Source organism: Andrographis paniculata, unplaced genomic scaffold, assembly GCF_009805555.1.
Source record: "Andrographis paniculata isolate CXL003 unplaced genomic scaffold, ASM980555v1 Contig98END, whole genome shotgun sequence".
In the NCBI taxonomy this organism is placed as follows: Eukaryota; Viridiplantae; Streptophyta; class Magnoliopsida; order Lamiales; family Acanthaceae; genus Andrographis; species Andrographis paniculata.
This window is the reverse complement of record NW_026137637.1, coordinates 2,667,692-2,683,109: the sequence shown is the minus strand read 5'-3', so window position 1 is coordinate 2,683,109 and position 15,418 is coordinate 2,667,692. Positions and strand designations below refer to the sequence as shown.

At 39.0% G+C, this 15,418-nt stretch overlaps 4 protein-coding genes and 1 long non-coding RNA gene across 5 annotated transcripts; 2 read left to right on the top strand and 3 right to left on the bottom strand.

Annotated features, from left to right (window-relative positions):
* Positions 1 to 2,029: 2,029 nt before the first annotated feature.
* Positions 2,030 to 3,176, top strand: LOC127243777 (uncharacterized). The gene is made up of 3 exons (XM_051263939.1): positions 2,030 to 2,116; positions 2,641 to 3,076; positions 3,171 to 3,176. Exons 1-3 carry the CDS (start codon positions 2,064 to 2,066, stop codon positions 3,174 to 3,176), a joined length of 495 nt encoding a protein of 164 aa, XP_051119896.1. The 5' UTR covers positions 2,030 to 2,063.
* Positions 3,177 to 3,918: 742 nt separating this feature from the next.
* Positions 3,919 to 5,954, top strand: LOC127243776 (uncharacterized). The gene is made up of 6 exons (XM_051263938.1): positions 3,919 to 4,193; positions 4,278 to 4,475; positions 4,617 to 4,781; positions 4,884 to 5,045; positions 5,130 to 5,408; positions 5,489 to 5,954. The coding sequence occupies exons 1-6, from the start codon at positions 4,071 to 4,073 to the stop codon at positions 5,738 to 5,740; spliced, it is 1,179 nt and encodes a 392-aa protein (XP_051119895.1). The 5' UTR covers positions 3,919 to 4,070; the 3' UTR covers positions 5,741 to 5,954.
* Positions 5,955 to 7,266: 1,312 nt separating this feature from the next.
* On the bottom strand, positions 7,267 to 9,257 carry LOC127243775 (uncharacterized). Its single transcript, XM_051263936.1, has 5 exons — positions 8,786 to 9,257; positions 8,424 to 8,629; positions 7,601 to 8,350; positions 7,416 to 7,418; positions 7,267 to 7,311 (listed from the first exon to the last, which is right to left on the bottom strand). The coding sequence occupies exons 1-5, from the start codon at positions 9,255 to 9,257 to the stop codon at positions 7,267 to 7,269; spliced, it is 1,476 nt and encodes a 491-aa protein (XP_051119893.1).
* Positions 9,258 to 9,916: 659 nt separating this feature from the next.
* On the bottom strand, positions 9,917 to 10,950 carry LOC127243958 (uncharacterized). The gene is made up of 3 exons (XR_007837069.1): positions 10,865 to 10,950; positions 10,265 to 10,593; positions 9,917 to 10,008 (listed from the first exon to the last, which is right to left on the bottom strand). It is a non-coding gene; the product is annotated as an uncharacterized LOC127243958 (long non-coding RNA).
* A 559-nt stretch (positions 10,951 to 11,509) lies between these two features.
* On the bottom strand, positions 11,510 to 13,589 carry LOC127243709 (expansin-A6-like). Its single transcript, XM_051263859.1, has 2 exons — positions 13,411 to 13,589; positions 11,510 to 12,390 (listed from the first exon to the last, which is right to left on the bottom strand). Exons 1-2 carry the CDS (start codon positions 13,559 to 13,561, stop codon positions 11,759 to 11,761), a joined length of 783 nt encoding a protein of 260 aa, XP_051119816.1. The 5' UTR covers positions 13,562 to 13,589; the 3' UTR covers positions 11,510 to 11,758.
* Between the last annotated feature and the right edge of the window lie 1,829 nt (positions 13,590 to 15,418).

The window sequence follows — 15,418 nt, the reverse complement described above, 5'->3', positions numbered from 1 at the left end:
GCCGAGGAGGATCCCTTGTCGACAGAAGTGACCACAGTTGATTCAAGCGGACGGCTCAAAGTAAAAGGACATGGGCTCAATGGAAACGATCGCCCAGCCCTTTTGAGGAGGGCATTGTTGGACATGGGTCCAAAAGAACCTGAACGTGAAGAAGGCTCAAAGACAAAACTGGGGCTAGAGCTCCTTGGCCACGGAGCCGCTGAACAGCAATGGAACTTCATGCCTTGGAGCCAAAGACTGTTGCCTCCATAGAGCCGAAGGCAACAACTTCCATTGGATTGTGGTGCTTCCACAGGGTCGAAAGCAGCAACCTCCATGGACCTTAGGGTAACAACTCCTCGGACTATGGCGCCTCCATCCCGGAACAATGTTTCCATAAGGTCAGAAATTGTTGTCCCCATTGGGTTAAAAACAACTACTTCCATTGAACTGCGATGCTTCTATAAAGTAGAGGAAGGTTGCCTCCACAAGATAGAAAGCAACAGCTTCCACAGATCATTGAATAACTACCTCTATTGGCCCTGGGTTAATAATTTTGTACTGAACATTAGTGGAGGGTTTATGAACTTCCATACTTTATTCAAAAAGCTCCATAGAACAAGTCAACAAGAGAAAAACCGAAAATTCTATGTAACTTGAGGCTGTTGGAGACACATCCCCGTGGACCGGCTAGGAGTACGACGGAAACAAGTCGGAGTAAGCGACAGATCTGGTCTAGAGGCAGTGGAAGAAGTTTGGAGCAAGTGGAACCCGGTCCAGAGGCAATGGAACGGTTGGGAGCTGATAGAAGGAGGTTACCAGGTGGTTGATGGAAGGAGGTTGCTAGGTGGTTGATGGAATGAGGTTACCAGGTGGTTGACGGAAAGAGGTTATCATGTGGTTGGGAGATGATGGAAGGAGGTTACCAGGCGGCGGTTGAGAGTGGTGGAGGAATAATTGGAACTGCCCATTTTAGTGAGAAGAGATGGTTATTCTATCTTATGATTAAAATTAGGAAAAAACACATCACACATACGCACAAGACGATACTCATATTTTTCTCTATTTTATTTCCATGTTCTAGTTTCGGGTTTATGCACTTTAGTTTAAATTAAATGCTTTTATGCTCTTTGCAATTTATTTTATCCGTTTTGCAGTAGATTTATCCGAATTTTAGTAGATGTTAGTTTAAATTCATCGAAATCGGTCGTTTATGCTCGAAGCCTTGTTTAAGATCGAAACCGTGCAGGCTCCATTGCAGAGGCCGCCCCAAATCCGACAACGGACAGACTTTTTGGAGTATTTCAGGAACCCACACCGACAAATCGACGAACGGTCTTGAAACCTCCAAATTTTAGGATCCAACAAATAAATATTCATATAAAATCAAACAACGTTTTCAATTCAAAATCAAATTCAAAATCAAAATTCCACAAATAAGCACGCTCAACTATTCAAATTCAAACTTTTACTATTTAAAATTCCAAAAAATTTAAAAAAAAATCAAATCCATAAACAAATACACCTTAACCATGACTTTGTTTTATCAAACCCTTTTAGATAAAGCGGTGAGACATCATGTGTTGGGTGAAATTTCCTTCAGGAGTGTGAGTGTGTGTGAAAATATATATATATATATATTTTAAAAAAGGGAGACTTGGACTAAAATCCCTGTCAGTGTATTTTGCTTGCAATTCAGTCCCCATTGTAAATTAATTGATCTGCAGTCCCTACTTTATTGATTAGATATGTTATAACTCCCTTATTGTATTTTCTACTCAATCACAATTGTATATGCAACATGTACTTACGATTGATTAATAAATACTCCCAATTTTATAATATATACCTACATTACCTCCCGCTCTACCCCCAGTATACGATTAGATAATTCCATTTAAATACTGCGTACCTTATTTTGTGATTTTTTTTTAAAAAAAAAATCACAGAAAATATGCACGATTTAAAAACTGAAACATTCCCTAACTCCCCTCACTCACTCTCCGTTCAAGCCCTAGTTCTTCGAGAAGGAAATCGTCCCTCGCGAACTCGACGATCAGCAGTAAGACATTTTGTTCAGCGAAATGGTGAGAAAAACCGCGAATCCGCCGCGATCCCCCACGAGGAGTTCAAAAAAGTAAGTGTCTGGTCGAAACCCTTTTCATTTTATGATTTTGTTGACAATCGAATTTTATATCGTAGTTTACTCGATTGTTTGGGGTAGAAGCCTTGGTCCCGTGTTTGTATGCCTCGGTTTAGTGATGAGGAGCCCTGGGTGTTCGGTGTTGTGTTAGTTCAACGGGTGGTTTGAAATTGTTCGAATTTTTGGCCAGGAAACCCGGTTCGGCCGATTTTGGGTGATTTTATCTGTTTTTATCTTTGATTTTGTTAATTTTGGAGATGTATATTTTGTTTAGTTACTCGAAGTTGCATATTTTAGGTTTTTTGGTGGATTGTTCGGTAAATAGTCATATTTGTGGGTTGATAAATGCGGTAATATTAGGCACCAGGAGTTTCATTTGTTTGGTCTAATTTGCCAATTAATATACCTGAACGGCACTGTTGTATACTCGGAATGCGTTTTTACTCCTGCTAAATTGTGAAAAACTTTTAACTAAATTAGAGATTTGGGTAACGTGGACTTATGGTTTTTACTTACAGGCCAGGCAAGGAGCACAAATCGGTGATCAGCCGATTTGCATTACCTTTTTTTCATAATGAGCTGGCCAAACTGAAGCAACACATGAGAGACCAACACATCGCAGCTATAAACATGACACCATTCGGGCATTTTCTGGATTGCCCGAAAATGAAGTTTCCATGGCACCGACTTGTTGCCCTCGTCAATAGCTTCAGTTCGGAATCTATGTCCTTCAAGATTGGAAGTGACATTGAGCTTCCGTTTGAAGTTGAAGAATATTCTGTAGTCTTAGGACTACACGCGAAAGGAGTCTACATGACCGAAAATACATCGGTCGAAAGCGAATGGTTTGTTCGAATTTTTGGGAGCAAGCCACGTTCTGTAACCCGCGGGCAGGTGTTGCAGAAGCTGCGTGAGGCTCTGTTGCAGGGGCTGGAGCCTCTTTCTGTTGCGGATGTTGCTCGTCTTTTTATTATGTTTGTTTTTGCAAATATTTTATTTTGTTCTGCGAATTATTCTGTACCCCTTTTTTTGTTACCGTATGTGGAAGATCTGAGTGCGATTGGTGACTACGCGTGGGGACCCGCGAGTCACCGTTATCTGTTGAAGTCTATAAGCGACTTCAAGTCCGGGAAAAAATATTTGACAGGCTGCACCGCGGGTTTGTTGGTAAGCAATGTAATATCGGATTTGTTAATTTTTTCTACTTATTTTGGTATATTGCACAATATGTATTATTGTTGGCAGTAATGTCTATTACAATATGTGCAGGCCTGGTTCAATGAGAGGGTCCCAACTCTGGACAAGGCACGGTGCCTTCCGAAGGTACCGCGTCTCTTTCGGTGGCTGAATAGCCTCGGTCCAATGTCCAGGGTTCATGCAGTTGATGAACTGACTTCCGTAAAGCGGTCCGATGTTCAGGAATTCTATCGGATAGGCACGGAAGAAAAGTTCGTTCGTGCAATTTGTCATGCTTCAGAGGTAAATGCATTATTCAATGTTGCTACCGTTGTAAATGGATAAAATAATTTCTTATATGACATTATTAACATATGTTGCAGGAAGCAGCGCAGCAAATTGCGGCTTTGAAGGTGGAGCTGCGGAAGAAAGACACTGCAATTGCCAGACTTGCTCATAAATTACAAAGATCTAGAGCCGGTGTTGTCGATGACGACAGTGAAGGTGAGGGTGAGGACGAGAGCGATGGCGAGGAGGGTGATGCAAACTATGGGGATGAAGAGACAGCAGACCGGATGGCTGTGGAGTCTGAGAGGAAAGAGAAGCAGGCCGACATGGAGGAGAAGCAAGGTCAGGAGGAGGAGAGTCAGGGTGAAGAGGAGGAGGAGGAGGAGAAGGAGGAAAAAACTGGGGAGGAGGAGAGGCAGACTGAGGAGGATCCCGAGGAGGCAGCGGAAGAGCAAGCGAATACCGAGCGCCGAAGCAAAAAAAAATGGACATCCTTTTGGCCGAAGTTGATCCGATAAACGAGTCAGATGACGAAGGGGTTGGTAGCCTGCTAGAGTTTAACCAATTGATGGCCATTGTTCCTTATGTTGCACCGATAGATGTCAAGGTAAGCTAATTAATATAGTAAGTACAATTTGTAGGTCGTAGTTGTCTATCTGTTGAATGATTATTTGCTTTGTTGAAATTGTAGCAGGGCGATGACTCCGACCGTGAGACTTGTAGCAGGGCCGCAGATTCATCGATTGTACGTGGTGTAATGGCACGTAAGGATCGGAAGAGAAAGAAGAAGCCTGAATTCGTGACACCTGTGTCGACACCGCGAATTGAGAAAGCGAGAAAAACACGGAGGGCGAAAGGAAAGTCAGCGGTCGACGTCAATAATGAGCAGGTACGTAGTTCCATACAAATATAAGTCGTCTGGCTCAAAATACTTCAGATAGATTCTTAAATACCTAGTGTTTCTGCGTTAATACCTGTACAATAAATACAGATACCTACGGAAACATGATTATCTTCATTGTTGGTTCAGGAACCATTTGTCGTCGGCGACGATGGGGACTCGGATGCTAAGGTTGTAGCAGACCCTGGAGCACAAAAGTGGGAGGGATATCGCAATAATGACAGCTACTGTGGAAAGGGTTCCTTATCTGAGGATGAGACGAACACCATTGAACATTTTCTCGCGTCATTCGCTGTCCGGTATTGCTATTCACTATTAAGGCTTTATATATTTTTCTCAATCGATGTTTTTATCCGTTTGCGACTATCATGTTGTAGGGACACTGTATGGTAGCAGGGCGTCGTGTCTGTCTCGTCCGATGCCGTTTTAGAACTACTGTTTGACGAAGCTGTGAAAGGCGAAGTCATCGACGCGTACCTATATCATCTATGCAGCAATGAATATCAGCTCCAACACAATCCGCAGGTGCGGTGTGGTTGTGTGCCATGGTTCGTAGCGGTGAGTATCCTGTTTGGAATTTATACGGTTAGTATTACAAATCACATTGTTATTATTGCGTTGGTTGCTGTGTTCGATTTTCAGAAAGCCGTGAACGACGCGCTATCACGACCAAGCAGGGGAGCGAAAAAGCCGAGCATCAATAAGGGTAATGTACTCGCGTTTGCCAACTCGCTGCAAGTGACCGTAGGCCAAGAGATTGCCGGAATCATGGACAAAATCCGGTCTGGGTGCCGGTACATATTTCTACCCGTACACACCCGGTTCCACTGGCATCTCTGCATACTGGATACCGTCAAACGTGTTGTGTTGGAGTGTAACTCAATGCGCGACCCCTTCGGCCAGGGGAATGCAAAGAAATTGGTACGTCTTTCGAATGATCATAATTAATTGCCTATGGGTAGGGTGAATTCCTTAACGAAAGAGTAACGTTATTTGTGCAGACGCGATTTTTATCGTTGTATATGAACGCGTCACGACTATGGCCTATGGTCAGCGACATGCCCGAGTACATTAGATGCCGACACCAGGGTGAAACGTTGGACTGTGGACCTTTAGTCTGCATGTTCGCAGAGTGTTATGCGCGGGCAGGTCCAGATGTCAATCTCGTTGGTGTCCTCGGCGAGGACTTCGGCGATGTCAAGAGCTACCGAGGCACGATTGCGGCGAGGATATTGAAAGGTCCCCCCTTCTGAAACGTAGACCCCGATGGAAAAATAGGGCAGGTTAACACATGTAATGAATTTGGATTGATTTGGGAAGTTTTTGCGTTGTGTGGCGAGGTGATGGATTTGTTGAATGTCTTCAGTTTGGATTGATCTGGGAAGTTATTGTGTTGTGTGGAGGTGATGGATTTGTTTAATGTCTTCAATTTGGATTGACCTGGGAAGTTATTGCATTGTGTATCGAGGTGATGGAATTGGTAAATGTCTTTTACGTAGATTGATTTGTCATCTTCATTATATACCTGCGTTGTGTGGTGATACCCGTTGATAGCTTTTATGTGCCTACGGAAAACTAGTATGTACTTCCATTTATATATTACATGCTCCAGTCATTTGCGTTTGTGGGACTGGTCATTTCTTTTGCACTGATCACTGAAATAGCGTTCACTTTGAATCAGTTCAACCGTGTCGGCGTTTCTCATAAAACCCTACTGGACGCCATGTCTTAATCGACCGGAGATACTGCAAGGGCTTACTCGTTAATTTAAAACAAACAATACTAAAAAAACTTGATCATATTACAACAAAATATTTGTGCGGGACATAGGTGTCTGGTAATTGCGTGTGGGCCAACGTCTAGATTACAATCAACTATTTCCTGCGGAATGCTAAGCAACACGTGGTTACAGAGAAGTGCTACTATACCTACAACTAGGATACCTACAACTACAACACAGATGCCCGCATACGCAATCTGTGTACCTCGTTCAGCGAGTCTGGTACTTAGCTCGGATGCATAAGTAACGGAGTCATTATTACAAATACCCTATAGTATCTATTATGTACCTACGGAAATAGCCTTTATACTTCCGTTACCATTTCAAATGCTCTGGTACCCTACGGGTGGGGACTCGGCCTTTTCTCTTAAAATATTCATGAACTGATGGTAAGAGTGTATTGGCTTAACCATGGTAGTGTTGCTCGTCAACCCCATAATCTTGAATGGCGTGTTTTAGGCCACAGATTATACTTACATCGCTTACCCGTTAATTGAATTAGAACACAATAGAATAGACACGATAATATAACCGCAATATAGTTGTGTGGCATATGGAAGTCTGGTACGTAGCTGTGTGCTGAATTTTAATCAATGCTACGCCTCCAAGTTATTACACGGTAATACAATTAGAATACTGTATAAACAAAATAAAATATCGTTTGTACTCGGACCGCAACCCTATATGTTGGAATCATTATTCATATACCCTCTGTAAGCTATTGCGTACTTACAACAACCGTGACATTATACTTCAGTTGCAATTATGTATGCCCTGGTTACCTGTGGCTGGGGAAACGGTCTTTTTTTTTTCTTCTTCAAATAGCATGTATTTACTGCTGATGGTTAAAGAAGGCATCAACAAATACTTAAGTTGTATGACACATGCACTTGGTTAGTATGACGAGTGTAATACAACAACTATACCTCCTAGTAATAACCCAAAAATAGGATAGCATGTACTTTCAAAACAATTAGAGATTACATTAACCATCCGTCCCTACAGAGCTACATCATCAAATGCCTCAGTACATGAAAAATATACCTGCAGAATATAACTATGAACCTTCACAACTTCATCATATACCTGCGTGAGAGGGCTACATACCACTTACTACTGCAAATAAGTCGATGGATCCAACCGGTTACATCCTAGAGACACAAAAAACAATTACAATATAGCTATTGAATATGTACCTACTGTCTTAATATATACTCCTGGAAGCCAAAAAGATGTACAATGAAAAAAAGGTTCGCTAAGCTATTTGTTGCTTGCAACTTCTTCTATTATGTCCAAGACGCCCACAACGACCACATTTCCGTGCATTCTTTACCTGCTGGGACTCGAACCTTCGCTTCTTTGGCCGGCCTGGTTGGACAGACGACGGAGGAGGGTGAATTTGGTCCGCCTGAATTTCAACAATCACGTCCATATCATGCGTCGGTACGGGATTTATTGGCTCCTGGTACGTTTTTCTGTAAGATTCAATGCTATAATAAAGATCGCAAAAATCATAAATTGACATACTGCATTTTTCAATGCAAGCGCAGGCATGCTTGCAGGGCAATCGGAACATTTGCCATTCTCGACAAGAGCATTTGCGCGCCTCCAAATTGACTGCGTATCTTTCATTACAATCTGTTACCTCGAATACAGTTCTAGAGGATGAACTGCACTGTAGCCGTCGAGACGCCATGTACGATAGTGCCAACTTGCTCTCCTGTTTTGGACAGAGCCTTCCGTGCATTATCTCCGACTTTTCGCGGCGTTCATTCATCATTACCATCACTTGCCTTCTAATGGTATCCAACATCCCAACGAATGGCATTGACCTCGCGGATCTCACCCAACTATTCCATGACTCAGCAATGTTATTATTTATTATTCCCCAACGAGTGCCTCTGAATAGTGAATTTGCCCAACATTCTGGGTGTGATTGGGTAATGAAGTCCCTGGCCAATGGCATTGATTCGACCACAGAACTAATGTGGTTTTCGAAATCTCTCCTCAACGGAGCATAGGCGGCCTTATTGAAGACAGCGGTCCATCGTTTCTTATTATGCATTGGGTATCTCCGCATAACCTAAAAAAAAGACATTTTATGGCTGATCATAACCAGTGATGTTCATTACAGATTAATATTGACGTACATATACCTGGGTACGGAAGTTGTCCACTAAGTGTCGGAGACAGTACGCATGATGTGCTCCGGGAAAGACGCACGAGATTGACTTTAGTAAACCCGAGTGCCGATCCGAGAAGAATGTGTACTGTTTCCAATCCGTACGTCCCTCACATTCTAAAACAGATCGCAGCTTCCAGCAAAACCACTCCCAATTTTCATCATTTTCCGTAGACACAGCTGCAAGTCAACAAATAAGAACACAAATAACTACAAAGGTTTCCAACGTATAAGGGTACATACGTGCCTAAAGAGAGCATGGAAAACAGCATACACGAACAGCTATACCCAGCATTCTAACAAAATGACAACTGTAGCTAATATCAAATTACGTACCAGAAAATGCTAAAGTAAACATCCCATCATCCCCATCCACTGCAATTGCACTTAGCAGACACCCTTTGTGTTTGTTTTTTATATGTGTCCCATCAAGAAAGAGTAGGGGCCTGCAACCCCTCAAAAAACCCAGCCGGCATGCACCTAAACAAACAAAAAGGTGTTGGAAACGTTTGGTTGCCTGCTCAACTTCGCAGTCTATAATACTTCCCGGATTTGACTCCCGAAGTGCATGACAGTACCACGGAAGTTGTGAGAAACTGTCTCTACCTCCACCATTAATTGCCCTTATCGCATTCTCTTTGCCACGCCATGCTTTATGATATTTCACGTCAATCCCATAATCTGTTTGGATATGCTCCCGGATGTCGGATGCCTTATACGCTGGCATAGAACGTATCTTATCTTTGTAGACCTCAGAAATCCAGTTCGCATCGGCTGCTGGATGATCTCTTGATTGCAATAGACTCATAGTACATGTGTGATGTAAATTGCACTTACGAATGCTGAATGATGCATCACGAGCATGGAAGGATGCATAAATACGCCAACCACAGCCTTTGTCGATGCACACCGCAATAATTTTGCTCGAATCATTCTTTTGGTACCTAAAGTGTTTCTGAGTGGCAATAGAATAATTCTTCAGTAACTTTCTAAACTCCTGCGGTCCCTTGAATGTCTGCCCTTCCCCGACAATGCATCTCTGCATTGCAATTAGACTAGTACTTTCGTCGGGAATAAAGATACCATCGGCGCAATCTTCGTTCAATCCAGAACATTCGGCCTCACCCCTACATTACAAATACAATAATAAGAATGAAAATTATATCAGATGTAAGTAGTTCTAATTTTATATGGTAATAGATATTTTCAGAGTAAAGGGAAAAACATGGGTACCCATCTTACTCGACCGAGTATGTCCACGGTGTCTATGGTTACCTACCGTGTCATCCAGGGTATTTAAAAGAACAACTGCATCTATTCACCGCAGCAGGCTACGTGATGCAGTAAATGCCATGGGCTACAGAAATTTCAACGCATCGATCATGGTACACCTACCTAAACCGGATTGCTAGAGGATATTGACAGTGGCGTGTGAAGAAGGAGTGAAAATCGTTAAATACCTTCAAGACGTTATATCCCCACTACATATCTTTACAATCTCTTCAGTGGTTCGTTCTGCACCGCGCTACTACAAAATCGCGGAGGTGGATACTTACTACCTACAAACAACATCGCAACAATATACCACGGTATTGTTGTATGCCAATATCATGAAAGAATTATTACTAACGTAACCTATAAACAATATGTTTTTAGATGTGTTGAACATGACATTATAAGCGCTTACAGACTGCATTCTTACATACTGCATTATAAGTGCTTACAGACTGCATTCTTTCATAAGGAACAATTGTGACTGCATTCTATAACAAAGTTTAATAAAGACTACTTAATTACAAATGATGAGTAACGTACCTGCGTCCAACCGTGCTTCGGAGAGGCACGCTCTGGTGCTCGCTTCTGCACCGTGCAATCATATCCACAAACATTACCTTTAACAAGATATGCATTCTCCACATATTTGCGACATCATCGTCACACAATAACGTCACGTAGCTTTTCTGAATAGGTGCAATATATTGGAGTTTTACCGCCTCAATACTCACTTTATTCCATCTTTTCGATATATTCCGGTAAAGATCCTCCAGCGTGGTGCCCTCTTCTAAACGAATTACATGATGCTCACCTTCGTAGGAACATATAATTAATAATTTCAGACTACTTTGCTCCATGTCCATCGGAACCTAGCAATCCAACCGATGAACGTATGAACTATATTAGGTCGTATGGGCGATTAGATAATCTTACACAAAATACACTAAAATCATATGTTCTTACGGAATTCTAGTAATGTCTTGATCCTCAATAGCAACAAATTACCCATTTCACAAAATAAATATTACCCTTAAACCCTAAATAGCAACAAAATTTATTATCAAAATCACCCAAAATAATACCCAAACATTTTCTTCCAGATAATAATTTTCCAACTAAGATATCGATACAAAAACACACCTGGTACATCTAATTTCGCCGGAGAACAAGAAAGACGGGCCAGGGAACCGGTGACAGCCTTCGGTAGTTCTTCGACCGAATCAATCGACACAAAAACACACTTGGTACATCTAATTTCACCGGAGACCAAGAAATACGGGCCACGGAACCGGTGACAGCCTTCGGTAGTTCTTCGACCGAATCAACCGACCGCCGACGACAGGGAACCGGAACAGGATTCGGAGAGTGCCCTAGGAAATTTTTCAATCGAACCAGACAAGAAGCTTACCTGTGCGGGATGTGGCTTTCGAGCTCACGGAAGAGGACAACGGCTTCACAAGAATTTTTTGCGCGAAAAGAAACAGAATGAAGAGAAATACGATTAGGGAGGAAGAAGAAGGAAGAAGGAAAAATGGGGAAGTGCAGAGCAAGTTTTTATCATTAGGGACTGAATCCCAAATGATAAATGGACAGAGGGATTTTTGCCAAATTGTCCGTTTAAAAAAAACCATGGCCTTGTTTTATATAATGCTGACTTTTCCCGTCATCACTGTAAAGCTAACCAAACATCGTTGAATATTCCCAAATGAGACAAAAGACGCAAAAAAAAATAAATAATAATATAATAATTTAAAAAAAAAAAAAAAAAAACCAAACATATACTCATTAGATTCAATTCTTTTCTTGTCGTTGAAAAAATAACCAAACAAACAAGGAATAGCAAAAGCAAGCTGAGGGCCACACCATTTTGCAGCCACTTCAAGCTTCATTAATACACGTTACGTACCCTTTTACTTTAACAAATTCCCTCAATTCACGCCCCCTCGCCCGCGAAAATTGAAAATCACAAAATTTGACAAATCCAATAATAATAATAATAATGATTAATTTTTAATTGCCAGCCTGTCTTCCACGTCACACTCTGAAATTCTTCCCAGTAAACGTCTGACCAAACTGCCAGTTCGCCGGAACAATATTCCACGACGTTGAGCTCCGGCGGTCGCTGGCCCGGACCCGAAACGACAGCGTTTGGCCAACGAGGACAGCGTTCGACTGCCAATTCTGCCCCCAATTACGGCTGAGTGACAGCCACCGGCCGGTGCCGGACCCCCTCACCATGACGGCGGCGATGTCGCCGGCGCCGGCGACGTTGGTGACGAGTACAAGGTTGAAGTAGCGGAATCCGTTGAGAGTGAAGCGGACGCCGCCCTTCTTCCGGCAGGCGACGCGGCGGAACGACACCGGCACGATTCCGGCGCGGTATTCGGCGATTTTGAGGAACATGGGCATGGCGAGGTCGAAATGGGGCCGGGGCGGGTTGCACCACCCGCCATTGTCGTTGGGCAGGGCGTAGTTGGGCGGGCAGAAGTTTGTGGCGGTGATGAAGATCGACGGGCTGCCCGGATGGCACCAGCGCGGCTCGTCGCGGCACTTGATCTCGAAACACGCGCCGCAGCTGAACCCCTTGTTGAACAGCGCCGTGCTCAGCGCCGCCGTGTTCACGCCGTACCCTTGGCTGTACAGGTTGCCGTACCCACACGCGCCGCCTGCAGCACCGCCGTCTCCGATTGTTAAAACATTATTGTGTATTTTGCATTTTCACCCTCGCGAGTGTGTTTATTTTACTATTTGAAGATTTCCACCTTCATGATATTTATTTATTTTTTAATTTAATAAATTTGATTATTATATAAATAGTAAAATATTTTTGTATTTTTATATGCTACTTATAAAAATAAAGAGATACATACAAAATGAACAAAGAAAACATCATTGACCCGGCTTTACTACTTCAATCCCAATTTTTTGCTGTTTTTACTTTTCATGCAATTTTTAACTGATACTTTTTCGAATAAAGTGAATAATAAGTATTATTTTTTATTTTATAATAAAAAATACAAAAGCTTAATAATTTTTTATTTAAAAAAAATAAAATTAAACATAAATTTAAATAATAAAAAATATAATTTTAATACTTTTTCAGTCTCACATATATTTTGTTACATTTGTATTACGTAGTTATTATTATTATTATTTTTTTCTCTTGACTTGTATGATATATAATAATTAATACAAAAAGCAAATTAAATCGATATCTTATTATGAAACAGAAAGAGTTTATGTTTAAGATTAATAGTAACATATATTGTGTTCATATATTTTTTCAATATTTAATTATTATATTTCATTCAATACTTAATTGCAACAAATATCATTAACTTTATTATATTTTTTTTATTTTCTTTAATTAGCTACTTTTTTGATAAAATATTAATTTTTTTAATTTTCGTATCGAACTTAAATAACTTATGGAAAGAATATTATATTTGCATTATATAAATATAAACTAATATTACATGTGCATTCGCCTACATTAATTCACCACTGAACTGGGATGCGAATTGCTTAATTATTTAAAAGAAAAAGGTAAAGTTGAAAATAAAAAAATTAAGTTACAAAATCTTTTAAATATTTTAAATTAATCAATAATAATAAAATAATTTCTTTTTAAAAAAAAAAAAACACACACACACGATAATATATATATATATAATGTAAATGTATACCCATTGTTCCAGAGGCGTCGCTGCCGCCGTAGAAGGTGGCGTGCGCCGTCTCCCAGCCACCGCCGGTGTAAACTCCGGGGATTCTCGCCTGAGCATGAGTCGCCGCCAGTAGGACCAGCTGCACAGCAATGGCTAAACCCAAAACTCCCATTTTACTTGAAATGTTAAGAGTGAGAAGAATGGGGCGAAGTGGAAGCCATACTTATACTGGAGGAGTGAGAAACAACGCTGTCGGAAAGTTTTCCCTCCCTAAATCAAGGCAGCAATTGTCGGAAACTGTAATTCAACTAACTACTTCTGTAAAGTCTAATTTGCCCTTTTCCTTCTTCTCCGCTTTTTCGTCAACATTTGACCCACAGTGAAGGGCAAAATGGACAAAATATTTGAAGGCTCTTTTAAAGGACCCCACAAAATATGAAAGCTGTTTGCTTCTTTGCTTCAATTGCAAGTCCTACCTAAGATTTTACTCCCATTTATTTATTTGTTACTATCATTTATGTCATTTTAATTTTAAGATTTTTTTTTTTTAATGAAAACATTTTGTATATATTAAATAAAAAAACAAAAATATATATACAATAGAGTTTGTTTGTTTGTTTAGTGTTTTAAATTTAGATATTTTTTTATACGGATAAATATGTTAATAATATATAAAAGAAAATATTCAATCAGTCTCAACTGAAAATATATATTTTATTTTTTTTTTTATTTTACTAAAAAGTATTTTTTTTTATCAGTTTCTCAATGTTACATTTATTTTTTTTGTCGTTTTACTTAACATTAAAAATATATTTATATTTGTATAATTTTTTATACAAATGTTCTTCTATTAGTATTATAAGACATTAATAGAAATTTTTTTGAAATTTTTTTTCTTAATTTGTACTATGTTTTGATATAATAATTAATATTCAAATATCAACACCCAAAAAGTAAATGAGATCTTTAGAACCGAACGAAAGTAGTATTAATTTGTTATTATAATAAACATAACCACACGGTAAGATCAAAATATTAACTTACCATTATATATATACATAAGGTGTAAAAGATAAAAATATCAAAATTATTTTATATACTTTACATAACTAATAAAATATTATTATTTTTTAATATAAGTATAAAATCTCAAATGTATACTTTCATTTGGGATGGAGAAAGTAATAATTTATATTGTATTATTAATTTTTATTAGTGAATAGAGTATATTATATACTACATTTATCATCAAAATTTATATCTATTTGGTTGGGCACGACTTTAAAAAGATAATAAATGAAAATAAAAATTTTTTATAATAAAAATAAAAGTAAAATCAAAGTGGCACTTTTACGAAAAGAGAAACGAAAATAATTTTAAATGACAATTAAAATAAAGAAAGTAAACATAAATTTAAATGACATTGAAATTATATTATATGAAAATGTATTTTGTATTTACTTTTTATTATTATGAAAGTGTATTTCTTTGTTATGGGTTTGTGCGTCCAACAACTTTTTATCTAATATGATTTTCAATATATATATATATATATATAATATTTTGTTTTCTTATATATATAAAAAAAACTTAATATTAAATACAAAATATTATTTTTTATATTTCTCATACCTCATATACAAAAATATTTTGAATTATAAAAATTAAAAAAAGAAAAAAAATCTAAATACTTCATCTGTTCCAATACAATAATTTTGTTTACCATTTTTGTTTGTCCCAAAACAATAGTCTTATTTCTACAAATAACCATATCATCATAAAACTATTCATACTTTTTTATTTTTATTACACAATTGTCACTACTTTTTACACTAATACACTGAGAATGGCAAAAAAGTTTTTTATTCATATTTTTTACCAACTACCAATATAATATCAATATTTTTTAAATCTCGTGTCAAATCCAATTAAGACTATATTTATGGGACGGGGGATGGAGTATATTTTGAATTCTTTTATTACTACGAAAATGTGTTGGTAATTATTTTCAGTATTATGCTTTCGGTGG

Excerpts from the sequence above, each read along its gene's own strand:
- LOC127243777 (XM_051263939.1), top strand. The coding sequence starts at position 2,064 with ATGGTGAGAAAAACCGCGAATCCGCCGCGATCCCCCACGAGGAGTTCA. Across the intron at positions 2,117-2,640 it reads CCCACGAGGAGTTCAAAAAA|GCCAGGCAAGGAGCACAAAT; the intron begins GTAAGTGTCTGG and ends TTTTACTTACAG.
- LOC127243709 (XM_051263859.1), bottom strand. The coding sequence starts at position 13,561 with ATGGGAGTTTTGGGTTTAGCCATTGCTGTGCAGCTGGTCCTACTGGCG. Across the intron at positions 12,391-13,410 it reads CGACGCCTCTGGAACAATGG|GCGGCGCGTGTGGGTACGGC; the intron begins GTATACATTTAC and ends GCGGTGCTGCAG.
- LOC127243776 (XM_051263938.1), top strand. The coding sequence starts at position 4,071 with ATGGACATCCTTTTGGCCGAAGTTGATCCGATAAACGAGTCAGATGAC. Across the intron at positions 4,782-4,883 it reads ATTTTCTCGCGTCATTCGCT|GGCGTCGTGTCTGTCTCGTC; the intron begins GTCCGGTATTGC and ends GTATGGTAGCAG. Across the intron at positions 5,046-5,129 it reads GTGTGCCATGGTTCGTAGCG|AAAGCCGTGAACGACGCGCT; the intron begins GTGAGTATCCTG and ends TTCGATTTTCAG.
- LOC127243775 (XM_051263936.1), bottom strand. The coding sequence starts at position 9,257 with ATGAGTCTATTGCAATCAAGAGATCATCCAGCAGCCGATGCGAACTGG. Across the intron at positions 8,630-8,785 it reads GTTTACTTTAGCATTTTCTG|CTGTGTCTACGGAAAATGAT; the intron begins GTACGTAATTTG and ends GTTGACTTGCAG. Across the intron at positions 8,351-8,423 it reads TGGACAACTTCCGTACCCAG|GTTATGCGGAGATACCCAAT; the intron begins GTATATGTACGT and ends TCTTTTTTTTAG.